This window comes from Belonocnema kinseyi, chromosome 10 (assembly GCF_010883055.1).
Source record: "Belonocnema kinseyi isolate 2016_QV_RU_SX_M_011 chromosome 10, B_treatae_v1, whole genome shotgun sequence".
Lineage (NCBI taxonomy): Eukaryota > Metazoa > Arthropoda > Insecta > Hymenoptera > Cynipidae > Belonocnema > Belonocnema kinseyi.
Window position 1 is genome coordinate 42,877,895 of NC_046666.1, and position 11,770 is coordinate 42,889,664.

General features: G+C 22.2%; 1 protein-coding gene across 1 annotated transcript in view; it reads left to right on the forward strand.

Annotated features, from left to right (window-relative positions):
- LOC117182367 (aspartate--tRNA ligase, mitochondrial) overlaps positions 1 to 8,654 on the forward strand; it is a 21,994-nt gene extending 13,340 nt beyond the window's left edge. The window contains exons 5-10 of the mRNA XM_033375566.1: positions 58 to 237; positions 317 to 406; positions 474 to 686; positions 2,728 to 2,937; positions 8,185 to 8,368; positions 8,446 to 8,654. Coding sequence (XP_033231457.1) covers positions 58 to 237; positions 317 to 406; positions 474 to 686; positions 2,728 to 2,937; positions 8,185 to 8,368; positions 8,446 to 8,594 — 1,026 coding nt within the window. The 3' untranslated portion in view covers positions 8,595 to 8,654. The remainder of the gene's footprint in view (positions 1 to 57; positions 238 to 316; positions 407 to 473; positions 687 to 2,727; positions 2,938 to 8,184; positions 8,369 to 8,445) is intronic.
- The last annotated feature ends 3,116 nt before the right edge of the window (positions 8,655 to 11,770 follow it).

An 11,770-nucleotide genomic window follows, 5' to 3' on the forward strand; every position in this document is an offset into this window, starting at 1 on the left:
GTTTATAGAAATTTTCAAATAAAATGATTCTTCAAATTCAAAAAATCGTTTTTTTAGTTGGACGTGGAAATGTCGTTTACGGATCGCGAAAGAATACTAGAATTAATTGAGGAATTGGTAGTCTACTGTTTGCCAGAAGACTACAGACCTGTACAAATTCCTTTCAGTCGTTTTACTTATAATGAAGTTATGGAAAAATATGGAACAGACGCTCCGGATCTAAGAATTCCGTACGAAGTATGATTTTCTTTCTGCATATTTTTCGTTTTTTAGATCCGTTTGAAAATTCTGTTTTCCTTCATTATAATTTTTTCAGCTGCAAAATTTCAGTGACCTTCTCGGACCTGAATTGTCGAGAGAAAATGAAAATTTCGGTGCTTATGCTCTAGTTTTTCCAGAGTGCAGTGTGAGTATTTGATTATTTAAAAATATAATTTTTTTAATTTTGATTTAAATTTTATTTTATAAAACAGGAAAGTCTTTCAAAATCTGTTCAAAACAAATTGAGAGAAATGGCCAGTATGTATTTTAAAAAAACGAGACTTGTGCAGATTAAATCGAGCGATTCTCTTTTGTCGAAAATAAGCAAAATATTTTCTGAAAATGTGGCAGAGAGAGTTTTAGAAAAGCTGAAAATTAAGGAAGGAGACGCTCTCTTTTTGGCTTATGGAGACAAAACTGATGCCGTAAGAAAAAATTGTTTAAAAAACAGGGTGGCCGCTGGACCGGGAATTTTATAAGACCGAGGAAAAGCGGGAAATGACAGGGAATTTATTTTTTGGTCGGGAATTTTACAACATTTTTGGAATAAAAATTTTGTAAAATTTTGTTTTCAACCGTTTTTAAAATAATTTTTCAAATTGTGATTTTTATAAATTATTATATCATTTAGTTTAGAATGCTTAATTCGAAAATCTTTCACTTCCAAAATTTGCCATTTTAGATTTTTAATTTTTAAATATATATTTTAATTTAAAGAATTTTAAAATGTAGTTTTAAAGGTTAAAACAAAAATGAAAAATTAGAAGTTTCTAAAATCGAAGATTTTGTATAAAAAACAGGATGGCCGCTGGGCATGGAAACCGGGAATTTTACGAATTTTCAGAATAAAAATCTGCCAAAGTTCGATTTTAACAATTTTTGAGAGTTTTTTTTAACACTTCAAAATTTGAGAATTTCGATATTGTAACTGTTTCAATCCGAAATTCTTGATAAGAATTTATTAATATATTATTTCTATTAATTTTTTTAGCCATTAAAATTGAAACCAAATATTTAAAAGAAAAAAATTTTAAACTGAATTGTTTTACATAGAAAGCTTTGAATCTTTAGATTTTCTAAGAACTTTTAAACTTTTAGCGTTACAATTTTAATTATTTTAATTAAAAAGTGTTTTATTTATAAGTGAAATTATTAAATTTTGACGCATAAATAACAATTGACTACTTATTATTTGTAGAAAAAATTGAGTAATTTTAAGAGATATTTAGAGGTTTTAAAAAGATTCAAAATTAATTAAAAACTTGAAATTGTTTCAAGTAATTTAAACGAAGTGTGTTAACATTTTTTTCAGAACTTCTAAATATATTTTATAATGAATCGAAATTTTCCTACAATTTTTGAAAATCCTGCAAATTAAAAAAAATCCTTAAGATCTTCCATAATTTTTCAAAGTGAAAAATCATTTTCAATTTTCCTAAGAATCTTAAGAAATTTTTCTATTCTTTTGAAGTCTTTCACAATTATTAAAAAATTCTAAATTTTTTCTTTTAAATCTGCAAAAATCTACATTTACTTTTAAATTCAGCTGTAAGTATTTGAAATTTTTTCAAGTTCTAAATTTAATTCGAACCTTTTTAAAACTTCTAAATATCTCTTAAATTTACTCTAATATTTTTACAAATAATAACTGTTCTATTGTCATTTATAAATTCAAATAATATTTTTTTTAATTTGCAAGATTTTCTAAAAGTTATAGAAAAAATTCAATTAATTTTGAAATATATTTAAAAGTTTCGATAAAAATTCAAAAATTATTTTGAATTTGGAAAAATTTAAAACCACTTCTATATTTATCAAGGTTTTGAAATAAAATTTTAAAGCTTTTGAAGGATGCCTAAACGATAAAAAGATTTAACTTCTATCTACAGAAATGCTAAGTTAAAAAGTCTAGCTTAAAATTACTTCAAATAATATCATTTTGAACATTTTTAAAGTTCATTGCTTGATTCTTTAATTTAGAGTATTGAAAATGCTAACTTGGATTTATATTTTTGAAACTTAATCTGAATCTTTGAACTCTATAATTTATAAAAGTTATAAATTTTGCAGTTTATTTGCATTTCATTTAGCATTATTCATTTGAAAAGTGTTACTACCTTCCATTTGGTACGTGTAAATTTTTGAGTATTTGAATACACAATTTATAATTGAAAAACTTTAAAACTTCAATTTTAAAAGTTTGGAATTCAAGGGTTCCACTTTGAATGTTTTAATTTGTTGTTTATTGTTTATTACTTTATACGGAAAAAATATTTAGAATAAAGTCTGATTTTTTAAATTTCATTGACCGTGAAAAATGTTTGCGAACCGGGAAATAAACGGGAAATGACCGGGAATTTTTGTCTTCGATTAAAACGGCCACCCTGAAATAACAAAAATGACTAAAAATTATATTTTTAAGTTCAAAAAAATATTTAAATTTGTATTTTTTTTCTATGTATATAGCAAAAGGTGCTTGGAAGATTACGAGTTGAATTCACAAATATTTTGGAAGCTAATCGTCAGTTTATAAGATCTCCAGGTTTAGAATTTCTCTGGGTCTTGGATTTTCCTTTATTTAATGTTGGAAAGGATGGAATTCTTGAATCGACGCATCATCCTTTTACTCGACCTCATCCAGAAGATATGGACTATTTATCTACAGAACCAGCAAAGGTATTTTAAAGAAAGTATTTTTAATCATTAAATTTTAAATATTTAAATATAAAATATAAAAAAATATTCCACACTATTTTCTGGCAAAAAATTACATTTTTGGGGGTTTGATTTTAAACGTTTATAATAATAATTTATCATTTATAATAATTAATAAAAGTATTAAACATTTTAGAACTCCGAGGTAATATATGCCATGTAAATTAATGTGAACTATGATTTTTTAATAAAATAGAAGAATTTTCAAACAAAAAAGAGGAATTTTCAACAAAAGTGTTGAGTTTTCTATTTAAAATGTCAAATCTTTTAGAAAACCTGTGACTTTTAACTCAGAAAAGATGAATTTTCAACAAAAAATTTAATTTTCAACACAAAATAATAATTTTTCACCAGACAGTTGCATTTACAAACCAAATAATTGAATTAAATAAAAAGATTGACTAGTTCAATAGTTATTCAAAATAGTTGGTAATAGACTTTTTAATTAAAAAGAATTCACTTTTGACCAAAATTCTACTTTTCTGCAAAAAAAATAAATTTGCAATTACAAAGGGCCAATTTTCTAGTTAAAAAATACGAATTTCAGCATAACAGTTGTATTTTTGACCAAAGAAGATAATTTTAAATAATTAATTTTCGAAAAATAAAAAATGACTCTTATATAAATTTGGGAATTTTGAACCATTTAATTAAATTTTAAACCAATTACTCAACTTTTTAATTTAAAAAGAATTAAAAAGAGTGTTTGAGTTTTCTAAATAAAATTGAATTTTTTTAGAAAACATTTGACTTTCAAATCCGAAAAGATGATTTTTTAACAAAAAGTTTAATTTTAAACCCAAAACATTAATTTTCGACTAAACAGTTGCATTTTTCAACCAAATAATTGAGATAAAAGAAAGATTTAATAGTTAAATAGTTATTCAAAATTGTTGATATTTCAAGACAAAAAGACATCTTTTAGAAAGCAGTTTATCTCAACCAAGAACTATGAATTTTTAACAATAAAAAAATCATTTTTCTTTTAGTTACTTGAATTTTGAATAATAAAATTTGTAAGCCCAACATATTAATTCTGAAATTATAATAGTAACTTATCCGTTAAGAAGAATAAACTTTCACCCAGAAAAATCATTTTTAACCAAAAAAGATTACTTTTCAATCAAAAATGACGGAATTTCTATCCAAAAATACGAATTTAAAAAGAAAACAGTGTAATTTTCGACAAAAACAATGAATTTTTAACAAAATAGTTGAATTTTCGTAGAAATTTAAACTAAAAAAGGTAAATTTTTAATGAAGAATATAGTTGTAGACTTTTCAAATAAAAAGAATTAATTTTTAAGCGAAAAATATGAGCTTCCATTTTAAAAAATACTTTTTAAGAAAATAATGGAATTTTCGACCAAAAAAAATTATTTTTTAATAAATTAGTTGGATTTTTAACAAAAAACAAAATTAAATTTTCAACCAAATAATAGAATTTGTGAATAAAGGAGATTAATTTTGAACCAAAAATATGATAGTAGACTTTTCAATTAAAAAGAATTAACTTTCAAACATAAAAAATAAATGTTCAACAGAAAAATATTATTTTTAAATCAAAAGATAAGTTTTCTATATAAGAAACAAAGAATTTTTCATCCGAGTAGAAAAGTTTTAAACAAAACAGTTTAAATGTCAGCAAAAAGATTAGTTTTTAACAAAATAATTAAATTTTCAACTAAAAAGTAGATTTTTATCCAACAGATGAATTCTGAACCAAAAATTTAGTCCTTGACTTTTTAATTAAAGTAATTAATTTTTAAACAAAAAAGGACCAATAGTCTATCCGAAAATACGAACTGGCGCATAATAGTGTTGTTTTTTTACGAAAGATGATTTAAACAATAAAATAGTTGAATTTTATTTAAAATAATCGTATTATCATTCAAATAGTAGAATTTTTAACCAAAAGAGATGAATTTTGAACACAAAATATAAAAGTAGTCATTTTAATTTTAAATAATTTACTTTCAAAAATAAAAAATGAAATTCCTAAGAAAATTTTTTTATTTCAAACCAAGCAATTAAATCAAACATAAAAGATGAATTTTCAACCGAAAAATATTTTTTTTGTATCGAAAGATGAATTTTCTATAGAGAAAAGAAATTTTCTATCCAAAAAGAAAAATTGTAAACAAAACAGCTGAATTTTTTACAAGAAAGATGACTTTTTAAGAAAGAAATTGAATTTTCAACCAAATTAAAAAAAATTTTAACTAACGAGATGAATTATGAGCCAAAAATATAGTAGTAGACTTTTTAATTAAAAATGATTCATTTTTAAACAAGAAAAATGAATTTCCTACCAAAAGGTGAATTTTTAATAAAAAAGGAGCAATTTTCCATCCAAAAAAAGGAATGTTCAAAACAATATGTATTTGACATTTTGACCAAAGAAGATGATTATTTTAATAAAATAGTTGAATTTTATTTTTGTTTAAATTTCGTCCAAATGATATAATTTTGTACCAAAAGAGCTAAATTTTAAACACAAAATATAATAGTATCTATTTTAATTTTGAAGAATTAACTTGTAAAAATAAAAGATGAACTTTCAACCGAACAGATTATTTTTCTATCAATGATGAGTTACTATAAAAAAATGTCTATTGGGAATGGTGGTCTACCATTTCGCCACCTGGCGTCGAAAAATGGAACTAGAAAGAGTAGGTACAATTTTAAAGATGTAAATTAATTTTTAGGTAATAGTTTAATGATTGTTTTGTGAAATATAAAACAATGATTAAATACTAAAAACAAATCTTCACATTTCGTTTAAGTTTTAATGAATTTAATTTTAAATAAACTTTAATTAATGTATGTAACGACAAATTTTATCCAGATTATGCGAAATTTCAAACTTTTAAAATTGAAGTTTAAAAGTTTTTTAATTCAATAATTTTGTATTTAAATCTAATTCAAATGCTCAATAATTTACACGTATAAAATGGAAGTTTATAACATTTTTAAACTGAACAATGTTTAACTAAATGCAGTTAAACTGCAAAATAAATTTTTTAACTTTTATAAATTGTAGAGTTCAAAGATTCAGATTCAGTTCTAAAAATATAAATTTAAAGCAATTTTAAACCAAAAACATTAAAAATTGATCGATTTCATTTTTTTAAATAAAATGAAGACTTCTTAAATTAAAAATTAAATTATTTATATTTTAAATGGTTAAACAATCCCGAAAATGCTTCCAAATCTTATTAGAAAATCTTAAATCATCTGCATGTTGTTTACATTTTGTTTTTCATTTTTTATTATATTTGAAATTGTTTCAGACGTTTTAAAGATTCTTTAAACTGAATCCAAGTTTTTCTAATTTTTTTTTATTCTGCCAAATTAAACTTATTTCCTTAAAACTTCCACATTCATTTTTGATAATTTTGTAAATCTTTCTTAATCTTTTTGAATAATCACTCAAAATTATCTCTTCAAAATAAAAATCATTTTCAATTTTCATAGGAAATGTTTTTTAATCTTCTGAAGCCATTCCAAATTCTTAAAAAGCTTTTAAACTTTTTGTTTGAAATCTGCCAAAATCTATATTTTGTTTTAAATAATATGTGAAAATTAATAAAAGCTTTTAATTATGAATATATTATGTTGAAGTTATTTTTAAATTGAAAATAGTTTATAAAGTTGCGATCGGGCGTTTACATTTGTTTAACTAATAAGGCATTCCAATTGAAATAGTTTATACAATTTTTAACCTTAGAAAATGAAAATTCTAAAATTTTTAACTGATTTCGAATACTCTTCTAAAAGTAATTATTATTCACTTTTTAAATCGTAAAGAACAGTATAATTTCAAAAATCATTATTAATTTATATTCACAGTTGATCAACTAAAAATGTTTTTTATCTAAAATATTCTATTTCAAACGCTTCTAATTTTTAATGGCTTAAGTCTTTAAAACTGCATTTTAAAATCCTTTAGAATAAAATGAACACTTAATAATTAAAATCTAAAATTAAAAATTGTTAAAAGTGGAAGATTTTTCTCTATAAATTTGTAAAGTTTCCTTTCAAAAAATAAATCCACTGTCATTTCCCGATCTTATAAATTTCCTGATTTCCCGGTCCAGTGGCCACCCTGCGATTGGAATTTAAATAAGAATTCCATCCTAACTTTTAGATCAGTTTTTAAATAGTAAATACTCGATGTATAAATTGATGAAAATTTACTTTGAGTTTATTTTTGCTTCAAAATAAGTCCATTTAAGTTTATAATCTTTTGAAAATCACAATAAATAGAACAATAATTGATTGTATTATTTTTAGGAAAATATTGCTATAAAAAAATATTTCATTTACCTTATAAAATGTAAATTCTATCTACATCCCTTTGTTTTCGATAAAGAATTATTTTTAGTATCCAATAAATATTTTAAGCGCCACAAAAAAAATCGTTAAAACACTTTTATGTACAAATTAAAATGCATCTTTAAAGTTATACCTATTCCTTGTAGTTCGAATTTTTGTCACCAGGTGGCGTATCGCAGTTTAACCATTCCCGATACGAAAAGAAAATTTTTAACCAAAAGAGATGAATTCTGAACCAAAAATATAATAGTACATTTTTCAATGAGAAACAATTCATTTTTAAATCGAAAATACAACTTTTCTACTAAAAGATGAGTTTTTAATCCAAAAGGACCAATTTTCAATCCAAAAAAGACAAAGATGTTTAATAAACAGTTGAATTTTAGGCAAAAAAAAAAAGAATTAAATTTTCAACCAAATAGGATTTCTAAACAAAAGATATGTATTATGTTATAAACCAGAAATGTGACAGTTTTTAAATTTCAGTAGACTTTTTAATTTAAAAAAATTTCTTTCAAACATAAAAGATGAATTTGTAATCCAAATGGACGAATTTTCTACCCCAAAAGACAGTTAAATTTTCAATATAAAAAAATGACTTAACAGAATAGTTGAGTTTTCTAGCTAAAAAGTCGAATGTTTTAGAAAACATTAAAACTTTTAAACCTGAAAAGATAATTTTTCGACAAAAAATTTAATTTTCAACCAAGAAAGATGAATTTTCAGACACATAGTTGAATTTTTAAGCAAAAAAAAAAAATTATTTTAAACTACCCGGTTTTTTAAAAAAATTCTCGGATTTTTCCCGGTGCCAAAAATTTAAGTATAATTCGCGGTTTTTCTGGAAATCTGAAATTATTTTAAAAATAGGTGCGAGGCTTGCACTACGATCTGGTTATGAATGGCGTTGAAATTGGCGGAGGCTCGATTCGAATTCACGAACCGAAGCTGCAAACAGAAATTTTGAAAATGTTGAAAATCGAAACTGATCAACTGAAGCATTTACTCGAAGCTCTAGAGTGCGGAGCTCCTCCTCATGGAGGAATTGCACTAGGTAAATTTATAAATTTAATTATAAATTTTTTTTTGTTATAATATTTATCTAAAAATTCTTTTAATCACAATTTTTAGGTCTGGATCGCTTTATTTCTCTTCTCTGCAGATCAGCTAGTATAAGAGAGGTGATAGCTTTCCCAAAAACAATGGAAGGCAAAGATTTAATGTCCGGAGCTCCTGCGACCATTTCCGACGAAGAAAAACGGCAGTATCATTTAAAATAGTTTTCTTTTTTTTTTAAAGACTAATTTTATTATTCTGCCAATTGTGAGATATTATTTGTTTTTTATTGTAATAAAGTTGTTGATTTTTTTTCGAAGTATATTATTCACAGATTTTCACATTAATGAAAATTAAAAATTTTTTTTTTAATTTAAAAGTAAAGAGGCATTTTTTCTGGTGCGCAAAAAGTTTTCAGTCATTACAATTAAAAAATTTGAAATCCTAAAGCTGAAAATGTCTTCATTTGAAGTAATCAAAACTAAACTGAAAATTTGCTTAAAGTGGAGCTATTTATAATTTTAAACTTTAAATATTCAAGCTTGAAACAATTTTATTCCAAATTCTTTTATTAAAACGCTGAATAATTTTGTTTATTTATATTTTATAACAATTAATTTAACTTTAATATTTTTTTAGTTTAGAAGTTTGATTGGTTTAAGTCGTTATAAATTAATAATTGTTCAATTGTTGTTTATAAATCAAAATTAGAATGACTTTTTTAAAATTATTTTGAAATCATCAAAAACCTAAATTTTTTTTTAATTTTTTCAAATTTTGTATTCTTTGTTAACATGCTTCAAAACTTTTAAATATATTTTTAAATAATTCAATGTTTTGCTACAATTTGTTTTAATTTATAAAGAATGACTAAAATTGCTTATTATATTCTTCCAGATTATTTGTTAAAAATTTTGGAAATCTTTTGAAACCTTTTTATATATTGTCTTTAAATGAATGTTTACAAATGAAAAATCATTTCAAATTTTCCCATTTATTTTAAGAAATTTTTTTATTATCTTGAATCGTTTCAGTCATTAAAAAGATTAAAAATTTTATTACAAAATCTTCCAAAATTGATCTACATTTTGTTAAAAATTTGTTTAAATATTTTATGATTTCAAATTATTATTAAATTTTTTTACATCTTTTCATATGATTCGAGTTTTTTCTCAAATCCGTAGGAAATCCTACAAAATAAAAACAAAATTGCGTTTCAATCTTTCAGATTCTTTTTTTTCCAATTTTGGAAATTTTTAAAAATATTTTCTTAAAATTAAGTTTTGAAAATAAAAAAAAATCATTAAAAATATTCCCAGGGATTTTAGGTACATTTTTTATTATCTTAAAATTTTTCAACACTTTCAAAATCTTTCCAAAAACTTCCAAATTTTATTTGGAAATCTTCAAAAATCTACTTTTTATTAAAAGTTTGTTTAAATATTTAAAAAATTTTAAATTATTATTGAATTTTTTATATCTTTTCATACGATTCGAGCTTTTCCTAAAATCTGTTTAAAATCCTGCAAAATTAAATAAATTGCCTAAATTATTTAATTATTATTTAAATAAATCGTAATCTTTCAGATTCTTTTTTCTCAATTTTGGAAATCTTTTTAAATATTTTCTTATAATAAAGTTTTAAAAATAAAAAAATCAATAAGAATATTTCCAGGACTGTTAAGTACATTTTTCATTATTTTAAAATCTTTGAACTTTTTCAAAATCTTGAAAAAAAATTTACAAATTTTATTTCGAAATCTTCAAAAATTGATCTTTTTGTTAAAAATTTCTTTAAATATTTGAAAATTTTATATTATTATTGAATTTTTTTATATCTTTTCATATGATTCGAGTTTTTCCTCAAATTTGTTTAAAATCCTGCAAAATTAAATAAATTGCCTTATAATCTTTCAGATTCTTTTTTTACAATTTTGGAATTTTAAAAAAATATTCTCTTAGAATTAAATTATGAAAATAAAAAAATCATTAAAAATATTCCCACGAATTTTAAGTACATTTTTTACTATCTTAAAATTTTTCAACAGTTTCAAAATCTTTAGAAAAACCTCCAAATTTTATTTCGAAATCTTTAAAAATCTGCGTTTTGTTTTAATTTTTTTTTTCTTCAAATTTTGAATAATTTTTGAACATTTTTCAGAACTTTTAGATTATTTTTTTTACAATTTTGGAAAGTTTTTGAAATCTTTTCAAATACTCTCTTAAAATTAATGTTTCAAAATAAAATAATATTTAAAATTTTCCTATGAATCATAAGAATTTTGTTTTATTCTCTTGAATCCTTTTAAAATCCTGTAATAGCTTTAAAATTGTATTTCAGTCTACAAAAATCTACATTTTATTTAAAAAATTTTTAAATTTTCAAATTGAAAATTTTTTCCCAAATTAATTTTTGTATACAACGAACAATAAAAAATAGCTATTAAAATCTTCCAAGTTCTTTATTTTATAAATTTTAAATACTTTTGATATGTTTTGATATCTTTTGATATATTCTCGTAAAATTGAGTTTTAAAAATAAAAAATTATTTTAAAATTTGAATACTTTTTTGATTCTTTGAATCGTTTCAGAATTCTTAAAAAAATATTCAATAAAAACATTAAAGCAATTTAATTTAAAATTAAAAAATTTCAATTAAAATGATGAATTTTCAACCAATAAAATTAATTTCTACAAAAAAGCAACGAATTTTCAACAGAAGATACGAATGTTCATTTGAAATGATGAATGTCTAACTTTAAGAATTGACTTTTAAACAAAAAAGATGAATTCTCAACAAAAAAAAATTGATTTCTACAAAAGGAAAACGAATTTTCAACAAAATACATGAATTTCCAACTAAAATAATAAATGTTTTACTTGAATAGTTGAATTTTGGACAAAAAGGTGAATTTTCAACTAAGAAAATTGATGTCTACAAAAAAAAACAATGAATTTTCAACAAGACACGAATTTTCGTTAAAAATAATGAATATTTAACTTGAATAGTTGAATTTTAAACAAACAAAAAAATGAATTTTTAACCCAGAAAATTGATTTCTACACAAAGAAAAACAACGAATTTTCAACAAAAGACATGAATTTTCGTTTCAAATGATAAATGTTTAACTTGAATTTTAAATAAAACAGATGAATTTTCAACCTAGAAAATTAATTTTTTCTACGAAAAACAACGAATTTTCAATAAATTACATGAATTTTCAACTGGAACCATGAATTTTTAACTTGAATTTTAAACAAAAAGGTAAATATTAAACTATGAAAATTAATTTCTACAAAAAAAAGCAACAACAAATTTTCAACAAGACATGAATTTTCGATTAAAATGATGAATGTTTACCTTGAATAGTTGAATTTTAAACAAACAAAAAAATGAAT